General features: G+C 42.4%; 1 protein-coding gene across 7 annotated transcripts in view; it reads left to right on the forward strand.

The window, feature by feature from the left end:
• The window catches only part of SYNE3 (spectrin repeat containing nuclear envelope family member 3), a 66,519-nt gene that overhangs the window by 20,624 nt on the left and 26,509 nt on the right, over positions 1-19,386 (forward strand). For all 7 annotated transcript variants that reach the window (XR_014184546.1, XM_082057653.1, XM_082057654.1 and 4 more), the window contains exons 2-11: positions 3,158-3,315; positions 6,232-6,404; positions 6,821-7,130; positions 12,215-12,376; positions 13,115-13,459; positions 14,594-14,730; positions 16,637-16,784; positions 17,549-17,731; positions 18,002-18,145; positions 19,111-19,245. Coding sequence is in view for 6 of the 7 variants with exons in the window: in XM_082057652.1 (XP_081913778.1) it covers positions 3,158-3,315; positions 6,232-6,404; positions 6,821-7,130; positions 12,215-12,376; positions 13,115-13,459; positions 14,594-14,730; positions 16,637-16,784; positions 17,549-17,731; positions 18,002-18,145; positions 19,111-19,245 (1,895 nt within the window). In the remaining variant the exon portion in view is untranslated. The remainder of the gene's footprint in view (positions 1-3,157; positions 3,316-6,231; positions 6,405-6,820; positions 7,131-12,214; positions 12,377-13,114; positions 13,460-14,593; positions 14,731-16,636; positions 16,785-17,548; positions 17,732-18,001; positions 18,146-19,110; positions 19,246-19,386) is intronic.

Below are 19,386 nucleotides of genomic sequence, written 5' to 3' on the forward strand. Positions count from 1 at the left end.
AGTATTGCTCAATCATTTAGTCCCAGTGATGCAGCAGATATGGAGTAAATACTTTTGATTCATTAAAATATCCAATAATCACTTATCCCAGCTTTAGGAGCGTTTGCAAAGAAATTACAGATAGTGCTAAATTTCAGATAACAGCTCTTGTTCCCGAGCAGAAAATAAATCAGAAAACATAATTTTTCTTGCAGATATCAACCCACACTCTTAGCCGTAAGGTTTAGTTTTAGGTATTCCTGTGAGGAGCAGGGAGCTGGACTCCATGACCCTCATGGGTCCCATCCAACTCTAGATATTCTATGATTCTATGCCTTTAAGGCCTGGGAAGGGTGAGTGGGTTACAGAATAAAAGGTTGCCAGGATACTGTAACTGCTTGCTCCAGCCAGGGTCTGGCTGCCCACCAGGAGGGTGGAAGGAAGGGCAGGACTCAGTCTCCACGGTAGCCCAGAACCATGTTAGGTAGTTCAGGTTACCATGAAATCCCCCTGTGCTAAACTTAATTATCTTTATGGTGCTCGGTGTAGGATTTACTTGGTCAAAATCAGTCAACAATGTTATGCAGGCATTTGGAGTAACAAAGTGTTTCTCTTCCTTTGCAAACTGCTGAGCCTAATATTGAAATAACATTTTTCATGGCTTTCCGCACTGGCTGCTTATGTGGAATGCCTATGTGTGGGGCGCAAGTCTGTGTATCTGGGAGATTTGGACAGAAAATCCTTGTGCTCGGAAAGCAGCATGAGGGAAGAGTGTGAGTGGGGTTTTCTTCATGTTAGATTATAGTAGGTTTTCCACGGCTTCCTAACCATGTTTGATTGCCCTCTACTTTTTGTAAGAAATAAGACTACGGTAACGTAATGTTCTGTATTGGCTACTCTGTGACTGAAGTCCTGAAGCCAGTTTTAAACATGATATGGATGTTGCCAGGAATAGAAACCTCTTCTAGGAAATGAATGCCACTCCTCATCAGTCTATCCAGCAAATGTACCATGAGTTTTTGTTTCTCAATAGCATAAATGGAATTGCCACAGTTTACACTCACACATTCAGAAACTATTTGCCCAGAAATGTATGTATTTATCTTGTAGGGGACAGTCCTTCTACTTCTGCCTGATATAATTAGAAATGTTAATGTGAAAATTAAGTGATCAGTCAGCTGCAAAGAGATGCATGCTCTTTTCTGAGGGTTGGTTTATTATAGTTCAGAAATGCCAGTTCTGGACCAGTCATAATTGGAGAAAGACACAGCTATCTTGCAATCCCCTGAAAATAACTTTACTCCTTTAGCTGGCTTCATCCCTAGGACTCTTGTGATATAAGTCAATGATTTTAGCTTTAATTATATATTCTGTCATATTTTGTATACTTGAGAGAGGGAGTAGCTGTTCCATGCTACACAACTCTTACTAAATCCAGTACATCCTGTTCTTTAATCTTTTCCAGGGGAGGTCATACTTTTTAAAACTGCCCTCTAGCTCTGAGACTTACAGCTTTGGATTCTGTCTGGTCTGGCATCTCCCATTTAGGGAGGAATTCCTTTTTCTGTGCAAATGCAGCTCCTCTGGTCTGTGCGGGGAGGTCTGACCCATCCTCTGCTCCACTGATCCCTGCAGGGAGGGCGGGAGCTGCTCTGTGGGCGCAGTTCTATCCCTCTGGTCTGGGACCTGTTGAGCATAAACCCTACTGAAGGCTGGGAAGCAACAATTTAGGCTGTTTCTGTTGCTGGACATGAGTGTGGCCAACACTAATGTCTTGTTTGCTCTGGTCTAAAGTGCAAGAAAATTCATTGTGAGGTAGTAGGGAGGACATCTAATATAGCACAAATCATTTTACTTTGTGCAAAAACCTCAGCAGGAAGGTGGGAAGCTTTTTGCCAGTGGGCAGAAGCAGGATGACTCTCCCATGTAAAGAATAAGCTGCTGAAAGTTAAAGTGGTTCCAGAACACCACTGGTCCAGCATCACCAAAGCCATGCTCTGCCTCTTGCACCAAGCACTTTCTTCTGTAAAACATTAATCTTCTCATGGAAACTGAGGGATCTGCTATGGGACTGAATTCTGTGCCACAAACTTGGGTTCAGTAATTAAGCCTCAAACTTTGTGCTGCAAAAATATTTCAGTGATGAATAACAAAGAGGAAGAATATTTTAATTTACAAGAGACAGCGACTGCTTGGCTGGCAGTGGCTGTAGGATGTGGTTCAAAACCATTTAATGTCAATGGCTATCGCTCTGTTCACTTCAGTGGAGCTGACCTACATGGCCTTTTGTTGTGGTTCATCCTTATTAGTCCAGTTGAGCAGGGCAGTGGCTGAGGGCAAGTGCAGGATGGCTCTGCCCTGTTGTACAGACACAAAGGAGGCCATTTGGGCAGCAGAGAGCTTGTGCTCTGAACAGAGAAGACACAAGAGCACATCAACAGAGCAACCAGCCATCATACCCACCTGCTGACTGGGAAGCGACAACAAGAGAGAGGGAGGGGAAAATTAAAAGCTTGGAGCCTGGCATGGAATAGAAAAGGTGTCAAAAGGAGAAATCCATCACTGTTGATATTGCTGTTTGACGGCTCATGAGTGGTTTGTCTTGGCAGCTGCTGGCCAATTCCCATTGTGTCTGTATATCCCACACTTGCTGCACGTGCCTTCAGATGACTTCTCCATGGTCTCAGCAGAACAAATTAACTGAAGGCCTAGGAACCTGATCCTGATCTCACCAGCTTTAAAGGGTTTATATACCCCTAACTTAAGCATGTGCTGAAGTGCTTGGGAAGGGCAATAGAGAGCATTTTGTGCTGCCTGAGCTCTGGGAAGAGACAGAAAGTGTTTGTGATTGTTGTAGCCAATCTGTAATACAGCACAAACACCAGATTAATCTCATTTGAAAACTTTGAATTAAATCTGTTTACTGTAATGGAGCCTCCCACAGTTCCCCACCTTCTTTTTGTTTCCTGGTATATTTTCATTCGGGAAAGCAGCAGCGTGAATGTGTTCTCTGTGCTTGACCGAATCACGGTATTGCTGCATTTTTTGATATTATCATTAAAAAGGAAAGCCACAACATCATTGGCTTTTCTCTCGTGCTCCTTTAGATTGCTTTGGATTCATTCCTGTCCAGATCTTAACCAAGATCTACTCACTTCCCTGTTTTTTATCCTTTCAGCTTCTTCAAATGCAATGACTCAGCAGCTACAGGATGAATTTGACAGCAGCGTGGAGAATGCAGAAGCCTGGATGAAGGCCATCCAAGAGAGACTGAGGATCAATGACAACACCAAGGGACCTCGATCTGCCCTAGAAGCCAGACTGAGAGAGACTGAGGTAAGGAAAAGTGATGTACCAGTTCAGAGGTGACTGTCACTGCTGCTGTTGTTAACAGAAGCTATTGCTGTGAGCTCTGGAGTTTTCTGTTAGGAAACTATCAGCTACCCCTGCTTGCTGGAATATTGGTCCTGTGTGGATGGGTTTACATCAGTATCCATTCTCATTTTTCCATCTGCAGATTGTTTGCAGACATTGTAGAAAAAGAGGATGGCAATTTTATGTCACAGGCTTCCAAGCTTTTCAGGTTGATTTGGAAAACCAGCAACAGGTTTGGCAGGTTAACATGTTTACACTTCCCTATGAGTATGGTCAAACCTGAAACAATCGGGTCACTGCTTGAAATAACCAGATAGCCATTTGCAGAAGTCCAGCATGTAGTATGAGAGGATCAGATCACATTAGTGTTATGTCTCCTCCAGGACTCTGGCACTGATACAGAAAGATTGCAGTGTCCTAGTAATGGGCTGTTCTAGAGTAATCCCCTTGTTCTGTTCTGCAAACCCTGATGACAAGAGGGTTTACAGCTTCCCTTGATAATCTGTCTAATGAAAAGATAAAAGTTTTCATTCTTTTCTGTTCTTAATCTCTCATATAACTCTTCTCACAGAGATCCCATTGCAGATTGTGCCTGCTCTTTTATTGTAATTTCATGTTCATTAACTTCAGTTTCATTAGATGTTATCTTGTTCTTGTAATCTCAGAGAATGAAACACTCCTGTTTGGCCCATCTCTACTGTTCATGATTAGAGGGAGTGGTGGCATTTCTGTGATTAACTTTGGAAGTATTTTTATACTTGTATTACCTCTAATTCCAACTAGACTATTCTTTAAATGAAATAGCTGAATCTTTCCCATAATTATTTACCCAAAATTCATTCTTTTTGTGTTTCTACTCATGTTTGGACTGCCTCTTCTGCCTCAAAAAAACCCAGAAAACAAACATTGCAGGTTTAAATGGAGGATGAGGTAGTTTACATGATGGTACAGTGATGCCTTCAGCCTTTTTCCTTAACTGTGGATCATTGGAGGCTGGATCTTGCATCTGGCAGAATACAGAGACTGTTCATGGAGTGGTGGATGATGGCTAGATTAGCATGTCAGTCATGAAAATCTGAAGTATCTCCTCTTGCTCCAGGGATGTATTTCTGCCCTTACATTATTTTCACACTTTCCTTTTGTCTGGGAAACTATGATATGTACAGTCTCAAAAAATGTGTAAAAAACACAGGAACTTGAGTAGGGAGAGTGGTAGTTTGGCAAAGCAGGTGCATTCTTGGCAGAGATAACAAGATATATGGTTTAGAGGTTTGTGGTGATTTAATATGGCCTGTACTGAATGTTGTTGATTTCTGTGGACTTTGGAGGAGGTCTATAACATACACGAAGTCATGTTAGAAGAATTTTTCAATTCAGACTTTGGAAATTCATCATTCCAAAGAATAACAAGTGTCTGTTCTCTCTTCCTGTGTGTACCTTATCCACCTCCTGCGCCCTTATCCTGCCTCCTTTCTGGGCTTGGTTCCCTGTCTAGCTCATGTCTTCTTGTGATGTGCTCACTGCTTCACCTGTTGGCTGTTTTCATATCCAGTGATCATTTTTCAGTTCCTTTTTTTGCATCTGGCTTGCTTTTTTTTCATGCTTCCTTCCTGTGGTTTATTTTCTGTTAATTTGTTAATGAAAATCCAGCCAAAGGTAGCAATCATTTAAAAAACAGACTTGAAAAAGAAAAATGCATGTAGAGCCACTGCTTTCTCTCTGGCCGTTTTTTAGTTTCACTTGCTGGAAAATTGTCAGGCTCAGAATACAGCTTTACTCTTAATTTTTTTCTGTTGGGTGACAGCTATGGCTTTTATTCTCTTTCTCTGCTCTACCTTTTGCGCTGCTTTCCTGGATTCTTTTAATCGCACTTTTCATAGTCAATAGTTCATCCAAACACCTGTTTGTACATCACATGCAGATGTGCTGCATACATGCCAAAAGAACAATCTTTTCCCAGAATGTAAGACTGGAAATCCAAAGGCCTGTGATTTTTGTCTCACCTTTGCACTAACTGATGTCATTTTTTTGAGCAAATCCCGTGGGCCTTATCTTTCAAAAACTGATTTTAAACCTCTCGGTGTTTTCATTCTAGAAGCCTTTTCCTTCAAACTTGAGAGCCTGCAGTTTGCCAGGAGTTTGTGGAAGAACAGCAAGAAAAGCTAATCTGATGGTGTCAGAAATTTGGATAAAGTGATGCTGATAGCTGACATCCAGATCAGGACATAATTAATCTCTTACATTTTAAAGAAGTTGTGCTGATTTTCCATCTCTGGGTAGAGGAAGAGAGTATACTTCAAATTAGATGGCTTAACTTTCTGTTCCTGGCATTCCAATTTGTGTGAGATACACATTTTCACCAATTCATAGCTCAGCAGTTTAGGGTCAAAGCAAAAGTTGGTAGCAGGCAGAAAATTCCACTAGTTAATTTCTCTTGGCTTGTGTTCTGAGCCAACTTTTATTTGCAGTAGGAAGCCTTTTTAATATGCTTCATGATTTCTTTAGTAGAGCTTAAAATTGAGACATTGCAGTGTATCCTGTGGAGATCATCTCTACACTCTGGCAGGTGGGGGAGAACAACTGGAATGTGGGAACACAGTGCTTTAACTTTATAACTGCAATGGAAACACAGACACATATTTGAGAGAAGGTGATCTGCTTTTTGTAACTAACTTAAAATGTTTTTCAATTGCTACACGGTTTTCAGTTCAGTTCTTTAGGATGTTTAAGAATAAACAAATCTGAAGGTCATATTTTCTGTTCAGGAGAAGCTTTGCAGCAGGGACTTCATGATTCCTGGGTAAAAACGAAGTTTAATTGGCAACAATTATGCATGCTTTCTCTTCATGCTTTCAATCTCACTTGTTTATTTCATAGAAAATACGTGCACTGGAACCAGAAGGCAGCTCCAAAATGGATTTGATTCTTGTGAAGGCAGACGCTGCTCTTCGCATCATCAGTGAGGATAAGAAGCATGAGGTACTATCTAAGCTGAAAGACATTAAAGCCTTGTGGGAAGAAACAGCCATATACATTACGCACTGCCACAGGTAAGACAAACGCACTCTTTGCATGACACTGCTGTTTGGTGTGTCGAGGCAGTTGTCTTACATGGTGCTTTTGTGAAGTATGTCCTGCCTTTCTCTGCTGCTAATCCCAGTCTCATGAGCATGTGGGGGACTGTGCGTGGGGAGAGGGTTGGTGGGACCTCCGTGCTCTCTGCCTTCACAGACAGCCCATCCCATGGTCTTGAGTGATGCATTTGGCCAGGCACAGGGACCTTGTACAGGACATTTCCTCCCCAGAGCAGGGAGGACCTTGGAAGTGAATCTGGACCCTCTGAAGTCAGAGCAGCTTAAAATTGCTGAGAAGTTTGTCCTTTGCTTTGAAGGCCTTTTGAGCTTGCCGGTATCCACTGCTCCCATCATAATTTCATCTAACTCATCTCTCTTGCTCTCCCCAACAGCCGTATTGAGTGGGTCTGGCTGCACTGGAGTGAGTACCTGAAAGCCCAAGATGAGTTTTACGCATGGATTCACAACATGAGGGTGACCTTGGAGCCTGACATTGAGTTGCAGCTTGGCTTGAAGGAGAAGCAGTGGCAGCTAAACCATGCTCAGGTTCTGCTGAATGATGTCTTAAATCAGTCAGTCCTGCTGGAAAGGCTGCTAGAGGAAGCTGCATCCTTGTTCAGCAGGATAGGTGACCCCAGCGTTGATGATAATGTTCAGAAGAGAATGAGGGTGGAATATCAAGAAATCGAGCAAGAAGCTCAGGTACACCTATAAAGAGTGGGAGGTGTTCAGATTTCACCAACATACAGTATTGTTTGCTGTCTGCTTCTTGAGCGATGGGGCTTACCTGGCAGGGCTGCAAAAAGAAACAGAGCTGAGAAACCCAGTTCTTTCAGTCAGTGGACTCTTTGCAACAGTTGTCATGTCCCAAGATGAGCTGTTAATCGGGATGCTCTTACACCGCACTTCATATTTATGTTGTTGTAAAGTAACTGCAAGCTGCTTGCCGTGACCTAGTGAATATTGCTTTAGGCCATCTTTGTATAATGTTTGAGTTGTTCCTCATCTTTCAGCATGTTAGTGATCCTTGTATAACCAGAAGCAGAGTACCAGTTCCTGTGGCTAGGGAATATTACATGTGTTCACCCTTGTTGGAGGAAGCAGCATTAGTCCAGATTCAGAGCTGCACCCCTGCCTGCAGAACTGGGAAACACAGAGATTGGGAATCAGCTGTGGCCCAACACTGAGCTCAAACAGCCAGTTCCAGTATCTGGATGATGTTCACTACACGCAGATACTAATCCTTGCCTGATGCTAATCTTCCAGCTTGAACAGTTGTTAAATAGGCTGGTGTAAGACATCCTAGTTCATCTTTCAGTGCCAGTGATTTCCTTTACCCTATTCCTGAGTACAGATTTCAGATAAGTCTCAGAACTTCCCTTCTAAAACTCAGGTAAAGACAGGATTGGAGCATGTAGCATGGCCGAGGGACAGTCATCTGCAGGCAGGCAGAAGAATTCAGTTTCTTTCAAGCCTATATCAACAGAAATACTCAAAGAGATATTTGAAATTTGTATAGACACTTCTATCCCAAGCATTTAGAGATTAAAATATAGTTTTTGTCTCACATAGGCTTGAATTACCTGGTGCAAATACAAATAATTTTCGTTACATTGGCTCTGCTATCTACCTCTGTCATAATGTTGCCTTCTATTTGTTCCCACACTTACACCCCAGCCCAGAACTCCAGAACTGGAGCCTGACAGTGATGTGTGCTCCCCCTCCCTGGGTGCTGTTGTACACAGTTAACTTTAGGTGACACTGGAAGAACAACAACATGGGGGTGCTCATGCCATTGCTCTGCTTGCTCTTACAGATACTTTAAGAAAGCCCCACCCCACCCAAACTCCAAAACAAGGAAAAAACACCAAAGCTGGCACCTTTTGTGAGCATGAAATTCAGACATTTTTTACCCTTAAAGATAAAACTGCTGCTAATAAGTCTTTCCATAAAACGGAGCATATTTGGAAATTCTGTAACTGCAGCTGCTGTAGAGGCTGTAAAGCCACCAACAGACTTGCAGCTCAGTGTTGATTATTTTTAAAGGTAGATCTCATCATTACAAGGCAACTGGATTTATGAATAAGAAGGTTCCTGGGAATTCAAATGTTGTCTATCTAGATTGCTGTTTAAAATTCTTGTTCACTTCCTTCTAACCAAGATTTGTCTTTGGCTTTGGAGCAGGAGATAACCATTAGCTATTTTAATAAGGCAGTTCTTTCAAACAAATCATTTGAATACCCAAAGCCAGAATGTGACCTCTCTGAGACTGTTTTACATAGTGTAATTTCTCTAATTGACCTGGATACATGCTGGTGTAAATGAGATCAGGAAGTGGCTCATAGTACTTAGATAAAATATGTCTTTATGTATCCAGCCAACTGAGGCGCTAGTAAAAGCTCTTCTTTGGCATTGGTTACAAATACCACATTTCATAGAAAGATGGAGTGAGAGAATGCAGCTAAGAAATCCCACTTTCAGGAGGTATGGAACAAAGAAGGAAGTTGGGAAGCCTTGAATTTTGCAGCCAAAGTAAATGCAGGGTTCATTAGCTAATGCCAAGGTTACAGGCACCTTGGGAATCATGTTGGAAAGTGAAACACTCGTTAGAGAAACCCTGCCACCTCTTCCAGCGGGAGGGAGGAATGAATGAAAGAGATACCAGAGTTGTAAGGGGGTTGCTCCGGCCCCCGCGTGGTGAGAGCCCGGGCTGTGTGTGCCGTGCGGATGCCAGCTGCGTGCCCGAGCTGCTGCCAGAGGAGGCTCCCTGGCCTTTGTAGATCACACTTGTGTTTGAAGAGCATTTTTAGATCCTGTGCAGTTGTCCAGCTCTATCAGAAGGCAAACTCTTGGACAGTGTTTCTTAAGTGGGTTGTCTGTGACATCGCTTCTCCGGTACGAGCAAGTGGTGGAATTTTTTTTTCTGTCTTAGTTCTAACATGTGTCCTTATCACTCCTAAATTTTAAAAGCTCATAATTTTCTTTTAATTACATAGACAGGGATATTTTTAGATGTGGCAGCCATTTCCTATGTGCTTTCCCTTGCCTAGTAAAATAACATGCAGAGACAGATGGTTTTGGGTTTTAGCATAAGTGATGACTGAAGATGGTAAGAAAAGTTATAATATACAGTATGTTAATTTTTAGTCAAATATATCAAATATGTCTGAGGACATCAAATGAATTTCAGTCCATGTTGTTTCTGTTAACTGAAACCTAGATATTTGTAATGCCAACCTTCATGTACCCCAGAGCACCTAAAAGCACCAAGAAGGGCTACAGGAGCTTTCTGAGCTGTACTTGAGGTGCCACAGAGGGATTTAAAGCAGGAACTTCCTTTATGTGCTCTAGGTTGCCTTCCAGAGGAGGCTCATTGCTGACTGTCAGGGGAGCTCAGGGGAGAGGGTTTCCTGTGCCTCCTCCACCCCCATGAGTGCCCAGGGCTGGGCACGTTCTCCCCAGATACATCTCTTCCCCTGCAGCCCATGACCAACCCATGGGTTTCCTGTTGGTGCTCTCACTCTTTCCAGGGCCGTGTCCTTGCCTAGAGCCTCCTCACGTTAACCAAGAGCACATGTAGATGGGTTTTAACACTGCCATCCTCCCTGTACAGCTAACCTAACAGAAGCAAGCGATACCATATTTTCCATCATTAGAAAGTTTCCCTGCCTAACCTCTTTGGGGGGCTCAGCGAGCTCTTTGTAAGCCTTTTGTTTGACAGCTAGCACAGCATGTCCAAATCCATGGCATCTCTTCCTCATCCTCACAAACAAGTAGCAGTATCCAAACTTTGCACTCCTTTGTTTCAGCTGAATAGCCTGGCCAGGGGTGCGTCATTTCAACTTCCTTTTTAACTCTCCATGTATTAGCATAAGGAGCTTAATAATAGCTCCACTTTATTATTCTGACTTGCTCCCTTTGGAACTTCTGTCAGTGCAACAAGTTAGCCTAATTCCCTGGAATCAATAAGCTTGAGGTGACTTGTTTCACTTGGATCTTTGGCCCATTTACACTGCTGTAAGATTGCATTCTTCAAGTCCCTAACTCGAGGTCAAGGTGAGAACCGTTTAACCTGTACACACCTCTGCAGATTTGAAAATCGAGGCAAGGGGTTTTAGCAAACAAGGGAGGTGTGCTACTGGATACACCTTGGCCACAGACATCTGCAGTCGTAATTCCACTTTTTGGTCTCATCCAAAACCATGTTTGCGTAGGTAGTACTGTTAAATGTCCTGCCCTAATAAATGGGCAGCATTTCATCCTCTGTGGGAAGCAGTTGTCCCTTAGCTGTCCCTCTTTTGTCCCAAAGCAAGTCACCTAATGTTAGGAGAGGCACTCTTGATTTGCCCAAGTCAGCAGAGATTGCAGAGGCTGTGTGAAAAACACAGACTGGATAGTGGTAGCTTTGTACTGCACCATGGGCATAACCTGTCCCAAAAGTGATGGGCAAAGTCCCACAGGGAGCAGCACTCCACATCCCAATGGAGATCCCATGGTGACTGATGCTCATGCCACCCTTCTGCTGACATGGCTGGAGAAAGGCTGACAGGACGGTGATGGCACACTGCCACCTCAGGCAGGTTGACCAGTGTGGGGACGTGCCCAGAGCCTCACAGAGACAAGGGAAATGCAGAGGGGACTTTGAAACTCTGCCCACCATTGCAGCTACCACCCTGCTGCTCTCTGTGGAGGACAGCTGGGATCACGCTCTGCGCAGAGGCACAGGATGTGCCCCATATTACGCAAAATTAAACTCAGCCTGTTGTCTGAGACTGCAAAACCTTTTGAGGGTGCTGCAGTCTTGGATGTAAGGATTGCATGGATGCAAGGATTTGCAATGGATTGCAAAAGGATTTTTTTTTCTAGTGCAACTATAGTGTACCTCAATTGCGCTCCATGTCAACTGTTGAAGGGCAAGAAAAACTCAGTCTGATTTTGTAGAAAAGAATACTTAGGCTGGATATTATATTAGTGAAACAACAATACCAGGATTCCTCAGGATTTGTGTAAAATTTCCCTTAGGAAGGTCTAAACCTCCACTGATAAACAAGGATAATCAGAGCAAATGTGACTCTGCCTTCCGGTGGGGGTTGTCAGACCAGATCGGTGGGGAGCAACTCATGACATGCAGGCCCTTGTGGGATCATGGATTGTTGGTTATGGGGTACAGACACAGTAACCTGGAAAATGAATCCTGCTTCCCATAGGCTTAAATTTGCTTCCAGGGTCTGCACTACCACCACAGGATAGTTTGTGATCTGCCGATTGAATAAGTATGAAAGTTCCTGGGCTATATGATTTTTAAGGATCTCTAGAAGTTGACAGTCACTTTCTGTACTGCAAGTTGAAGTAATGAACACTTGGAAATAATTTGCATGCCCCTAGCACAGTCTCTCTTACTCTCATTTTGACAGGCAAATTCAATCTGTTGTGTGCTCATCTTTCTTTTTAACCAGCGTGAGGAACATAACTGCTTGTCTCCCAAAGTCAAAACTAGAAACAGTCTTGTGTCTCTCATGAGAGAATGGGAAGTTTTGGAAAGGGGAGGCTAGAAATTCACCTGAGAGGACCTTGCAGTTTGTCTCCTTGGAGACTGGTCATTGAGAGCCTGCAGCACAATCCAGATGGGGACAAGCTTTTATGTCCTTCCGTGTACTGTTTCTTGAGGTGAACTGCTGTCAGGGCTCATGGAAAAGGACTCGTGTTCATAAATTCTGGGTTACAGTGTAAAGGAAAAAGAGCCAGATAAGCACTGTCCTCACGGCTTCTGATGTCTCTTGTTACAGAGAAGAGTGAAACTGCTTGCAAAGATAACCAAGGAACATGAGGAGTACAGCATTCATGTCAAACAGTTGCAAACGTGGCTGAATGGTGCGACAGAAAAATTAAACAGCTGCATTGGAGAAGCAACCAAGTCTTCGGCAGAACACAAGTTAAAGGCACTGAAGGTCCTTAAACAATAAAATTTTGACAAGGAGCCAGGATTATGTGTTCTCCATGCCTATATATGTTTCTCAAACCACAAAAGGGTGTACTTAAGAATTACACAAACAGATTAAGGTGGTGATTGTAATGGGCTAGGGAAGAACAGCTGTATCAGGTCCTAAAACTGTTAGTACATAGTGTTCTCCTGTGTGGAGCATGAGTAACAGGCTGGTTCGCTTTGTTTTTCTTAAAGCCTGATCTCTTGAGGTTCTGTGATTCTTTGAGAATCCTGACCTTTGAACTTGTTTAAATTAATGATATTTAGTAAACATGATCCAAATAGAGTATGAAGGCTCAAGGTGTTGAGAGTTTAGAGCTGGTGATAAAAATACTAGTTTTGAGAACAGTATCCAGTATTTTGATGCCACTGCTTAAACTGTTCAACGTTAAATCTCTTGGAGATCTGATTTAGTATTTCTTACTGCCTGCAGCTCCTGTTTTCTTTGTCAGGGACCTCAGGTGACAAACATTTCTGAAAATCAAGGCAAAATGTTCAGATTTGTGGCAGATAGTATTACTCAGAAGGCAGTCAAACAACCAACACTGGCTTCTGGTCACTTGAAAAAAGACGTACTTTGAAGTAAGGAGTGAAGAAGGGTATACGTACAACCAGGAGAGGTGGTCTTATTTTGCTACTGCTTTCACCTTTTTCCCCAACTTCCCATTCCTGTAGCTAATTTTTATTTAACTTCTTTCTGCAGGAAATTACCAAAGACTTTAAGATGTATGGAAAGAAACTGAAGCACCTTGAAAGTCAGTGTGCAAAGGTGATTCAGAATACCTCCCCACTCGGAGCTGAGATAATGAAGGATGAACTCGAACAGCTAAGAAAGACCTTGGAGAAGCTGAGGCTGCTGAGTAGTGAGGAGGAGGAGAGATTGCTCAAGATCCAACAGACAGAAAGTGCCTATGAGTCCCAAGCCAGACAATTAGAAGCAGAAGTCCAGGAGCTGAAAAAAGATCTACACAGACTAGAAAGTGGCCTGGACCCTGGGGAAGGGGAAAAGAATGAAGAGGAGTTTGTAACTCTTTGGAAAAAATGCAATGTGAGTTGTTACCCTTCGTATGCCTAAAACCAGCAGTCATATATTGAACATGCATAGCTAGATCCAACAGGTGCCTGTCCCATTGGTTAAAGGTGGTAAGGGAAGAGTGTGAATGTGTATAAAACAGAGGAAAATGTGAATAGCAACAATAGAATCAACTATTCTAACCTTATCTCACTCTGCACAGAGAGAGCAAGATTCGAGGATGTGTTGGAATTTGTGTCTTGAGTTCAAAGAGACCAAATGCAAAAAGACCACAATACCGAGCAAACACCACAATTCACTCTACTTAAAAAGAAGCAGAAATAATAATGCCTCACTGTGTATACAGATACATACATACACACACACACAAACAAATACACATATTTCTGGCGTATTTAGTAAGACTGTCTCTGTTATATCCTTCATCTGTGTAAGCTGGGTACCTGTATTCCTTCACTAAGAAGACACATATTCATTCCTAGGAAGTCCCAGTTTGTAGTAATCTAGCATTTACACCAAAATCAGTCTGTTGCAAAAATCAGTGCAAAATGTTTGTCACATATAAGTAGATAAGTTTCTTTATTACTCATTTCCCCTTGAGGGCTGGTTTTGCCTTTATTATCTCTTATCAAAATACCTTTCATTGCTATTTTTATGCCTAGAACTCAGCAGGATTAGTGGGGAAAGCGTATGCAAAAAAGATCCACAAAATACAGACTGGTTCAATCCAGCTACATTTGCATGTTTTTTTAATTGTTTCGTTTTACCTGCATCACCCTAGAATTAGCATTCTGTATATGTGAGTCTTTGAGAAAGATCTGTTCATGCAAACAGATGCAGTTAAGACTGCTCCAGAAATGCATCTCATCTTACATACTGCAATCGGTGAACTGAAAGTGGGTCTGTTTGTGCATCGCTGTGTTTCACGCTGCAGAGTCTGGGCAGTGTGAGGAGAGGAGACAGCGCCTGCAGGAACAAAACTCTTCCTGAGAATGTTTTCTGTTTTAGCAAAGTCCATAATCCTTACAAACACAAAAAAAAGGCAGCAGAAAGGGGACTTGTGGATACCTTAAGAGACAGTGTTATCTTCTTCATTGCATGTGCCGGACCCTACATAATGTGTATCTGTTCGTTATTTTTATGATTAAGGCAACGAGAGCAGCTCTGGCTGCCGAAGACTCCAAGGTTGAGAGGCTGAAGGCTCAGCTTAAGGAACTACTACGGTTCTCCAAAGATGTGCAGCCACACATTGATAGTGTTGTCTCTGCAGTACAGCAGTATCGAAGGTAGTGGGAAGTCTGATTATGTCGGGGGGTGGGGGTAATCCTGCCTTGGACATCAAAAGGATTGACAAGGGCCTAGGAAAAAAGTGATATACCATCCAATTTTAGGTGGCGGGTAGGAAAAAAAGGCTTTTGCTAATTACATCTGCCTCCACATTTCAGTAAACCTGTAATTTTAGCCATTTGCTAGGAGCTGTAGGCTGCTGGCCATTTTCAAGGAGTGATCTTGCATCATTAATGTTGTGTATGGTTGAAAGAAAATTAGGTTGTTGGCAGCTAATTTGATCTTAGCATTTTATAATAATAATTTATGTATTTTGCTTAGCTTTCATGACAGCAACTAGAAAATCAGGACAGGAGCTGTAGTAGTAAATGGTTCAGAAGAATTATGGCCCTCCCTTGTTGAGTTTGCTGTAGTGACTCATCAGCCTTAGCAATTATTTGGCAGAGTTTATTCCCTTTCTCCTGCCAGCATATATGCATGATTCCTGTTTTCAACTTGCCTGGGGTTGGAAACTCTGAAAGTTTAGCCTCTCCCCACACTTCAGTGTTTCCGTTTCCAGGCTGCCTGGAATCAGGAAGTAAAGGAGCTGCAGCAAATTTTGCAAACTAGAAGAAAGGATCTTTTTTTAAAGAAAAAGGTCAGTTTTCTTCCCTGTATCCAAGCTTATTTTCCTTGGTCCAGTGCACAGTGTGTTATCCTGCGGGAAGGGTTATAGGTCATTATGGGAAAGGATTTCAGTTTAAAAACTAACAAGTAAACGGTGTCAAAAGAGAAGTAGAGAAGGCAAGGGACTTGCCTCTGAGTAGAAAATGGCAGCTGCTCTTTTGCCAGCTTCTCTCCAAAGCGTCTTTGCAAAGTCTGGCAGCTTCACGCTGAGCCTGGCAGGGGCAGCAGAGCAAATGGCAAAGGACATGTAGTGTCACAACTTTCTATTTGCGGAGCTTTCGGCCTCTGCGAGCTTGCCTTTCTTTGGCTCCGCAACATTCCAGTGACAGGTAAGACTGTTCTTTCTGGTTTTATAGAAAGGCAGTATTAATCTTGATTGGCATTGCTCTTGCCTGCCTGTCTTGCAAATTTACAGGATACTGTTCCCATATGAACAGTCTGAGCTGCATTCTTCCATATCAAATAAGATTCTGCAAACTGGGAGGTCAGGAAAGCTGGGAAAAACAGGAGGCAGCAGGATGGGGTGTGTCACTGCCAGGCCTTATTACTCAGCTGTATTTTGGATAAGCCTTTGTAAGAGAAACCTGGGTATTTAATGAATGTGTGCTGATTTTTTTGTCTCTCTATATATACACACATATGTAGCTATGCATGTATGTGAAAAGCTTTTATCAGAAACACCTATATATTAACATAAATACAAGTGGTTCTGCAAAATTTTAAAAATTTATATCTGAAAAAATATGTATTTTCCTCTTTTTATAGGTAGCATAGGATGATCAAAAATTTCTTAATATATTAAGGAACAATGATTCAAGTCATATGTAAAACAGGGAACTGCTGTTAAATTCTAGATACTCTTGGCTTGTTCATCCTGTCAATCAGTGAGACTGCTCCAATAATATGATTTGTTAAATCATGCTGGTGATAGTGGCCAAGAAAGATCACATACAAGGGGAGACTGCTGGCTGCTAGAAAGGCAAAGTAATTCCTGATACGCAGTTGCACGAGAGACAAATGTGTCTTACGGAGTCTAAATAAAGTTTTGTCGGGTGTCTCTGACTGACAGAGCAGCTGTCAGTACGCAACACCAGGCCCAGACAGTAAAAAAAGACTGAGGCTTTTGTGTTGGATAGAGTTTACACATGAGTATTGTGTTAATTCATGCCTTGATGAATTGGATGTTTGGACTTGGATTTCTTTGTAATCCTTCTCTCGGCTGTCACTTTATCCTTGCAGTGTTATAGGCAAGACATCTAAAATGAGCACTGATACAGAAACCCAGCTGAGAAGACTCTTCCAAAATCCCCTGCAAGATTTTGAACAGTGGAAGCCATCAGTCCAGATGCTTCTGGAGACTCCGGAGCCAGCGCTGGCTCATATTGAGGTAGCAAACCTGTCACTAAGTTCAGAAACCGATACGGGGTTTGTGTTTGCCCAAGCCTCGCCAGCAGCTGCCTGCATACAGCTGCAGGGCAGCAACTGCTGGAAGGGCCTTCCCAGTGTGGCAGGAAACCCCACACTGTGGAGGTCAAGAGTTAACTTGCTGTAGGAGAATCTTATTTTCTGCCCTTTGTTTGGTTAACTGGAGTGGTCAACCGAATAGGCTGAATTAAAGTGCCAGATGTCTTTGACAGTGATGGTAGTGTTGTTTAGCATTAGCCCAAATCTTCCTGGATGGGAAGTCTGTGGACTCTGTTAAGAAGTGTGTAGTAATACAGTTTTGGGATTAAAATGCATGATTTCTGCATGTGCCCAGGAAGGTGTTTGTTACTTTGTCATCCCTGTGATCTCCAGAATAAATGTGTCTGTGAACAGGGATGGAGTTTATCCTCGGGATGAGCATTCAAGCTGTCCTTTCTGTTGGTTGTTTAGGCCTCTCCTCTGCACAGACAACTCTTTCCATAGTACAGCTTTCCTCTATTTCTGTTCACAAAATGGATGCAGCCCTGGTGCTTCTAACATTGTCAGGAAGACTTTTCCTTTAACTGGGCCCTGTCCAGGTACCTTATGTTACCCCTTGTTGGCCCAGCATGCTGTTTTACCTGACCTTGTCATATCGCTTTGGTTGTGTGACTTGTGTGAGAATAATATGGTTGTATGATTTTTATTTTTTGGTATGACTTCACTGGAAGAATTTTTCTCCCTTAGGCTGCTCTAGCTGAAAGCTCCCAGTTCAAAGAGAAGTTTGTGACATTACAGCTGAAGAAAGATTTGCTAAACAATATCCTTGGTGAAAAAAAAGCAGTGTCTTTCCTGCAAGAAGTAGCTGAAGCTTCAAAGGAGAGAGAAATTCTACACAAAAGTCTGCTGCAAAGCAAGAGCAAACTCCAGGTGAGCTTCAAAACCCATATACATTCTGTGCCTGTGACAAAGACAATGATCAATCTTTTACTAAGCCAGTTTTATAGATATAAATTTAGTACTAACCAGCTGTACCAAATCCCTTTTTCTAAGTTGATCAAATATTCAAATAAATTTGTGATCTGTTGCATAGTGTAGCTTGGTGTTTGTTCTGAATGTGAAATGGACATTGACAAAAGATAATGCCAAGAGATGTATATTAAATGCTGGATTTTTTTTTCTTCTTCTTTCTCCATCCAGAGTTTGATATCACAACTTAAGGACTTTGATGCTGGTTTCCCACCTTTGCAGAAGAAATTATCTGCCATCAAAGCCAAATTAGATCTAGAGAAGGAAGCACGGCCTGACCTCTTGGGTAAAAAGACACAACTCCAGAGACTCCAGGTACATTACAGTAATGTTTGACCATCATATCCTCAGCTAATTGTTGTCCTTTTTATTCATATTTTATTAGCATTAGGAATTCAGTACCTTGCTCCCACAGTTGATTGTGTGCTAGATAATTTCATTTGGTCCAGTTTATAGCATGGAGTAGAAGAAATTGAAGCAATGCAGCTGAAGAACTGGCAAACTAGACTTGAGGGAAGGAACAAGCAGCTGGAAGCTGTTGGTGCCACACCTTCTTGGTCTAGTTGTATTGCTAAAGAAAATGCATCCTGATCCTTCCTACTGCACAAGATAACCTGAAGCAATCTAACTCCCTCCAAAAGCAGGGAGTTCCCATTGTCCCACCTCCTTCTGCATCCCCCCCTTCCTGCTCTTTACCTTGTTACAGCCTTAACACACGCTGGATTTACTTCACAGGCTAATTCAGTTGGCCAAGACAAATAAAAATAAACAACAGAAAAAGATGTCCATTTTTCAGTTGGTTAGTGTTTTGAACTGGTTCAGCAAAGGGTCTAACATGCAGCAGTGCCTGCTCAAGGCACCCAGTGGGACTGCATAGCTGGGAGAGGGGAGAGAAGAGCAGGAGGGGAAGAGAGAGGGGATGTGACTCTTCCTTTTCGCCATGGTGAGCTGTGCGGTGCCACTTCACCCTTGGTGACCAAGGAGTGTCATCACCATAGTTCCTTGCAGTACTTAGCTAATTATACCATGTCTCCCCTGGCAAATTCTAAGCAACTTGTCTTATTTGTTATCAACTAGTAACATGTAGGAATGTCCAACCATTTATTTCAGGAACATTTACTTCTAGACATCAAAAAAATTGTCTTAATGACAGTGGTTTGGTCTTTTTTTCTTTTTCCCCCCTCACACTATCAAATGAAACTACTTTTAGTGTATATTTTGTGGAGGTCCATGCCACATCTAGCACATTACCCACATGGAACTTGTTTTTCCCTCGGCAGATAATACAAGATGACTTGGCAGAGCTTGCAATTCAAATGGAGGAGGTAGAGAAGCTTGTTCAGTCAAATACTGCACACAGGCATGAAATGAACCAACTTTCATCTGACTTTCAGGCCCTGAAGAGATCACTGGAGGTAACAGGAGGGGTTTTAGTTGCCTGAGGAGTTGTCAGTTACCACTACTTAAAAATATTTTAAAAGTCTCTGAGCATATGAGATTATATGCTTTGAGCAACAGATATTTTAATTTCATGGGAAGAAGGCACTGAATTCTTA

The sequence above is a fragment of the Streptopelia decaocto genome (genome assembly GCF_964273445.1).
Source record: "Streptopelia decaocto genome assembly, chromosome: 7".
Lineage (NCBI taxonomy): Eukaryota > Metazoa > Chordata > Aves > Columbiformes > Columbidae > Streptopelia > Streptopelia decaocto.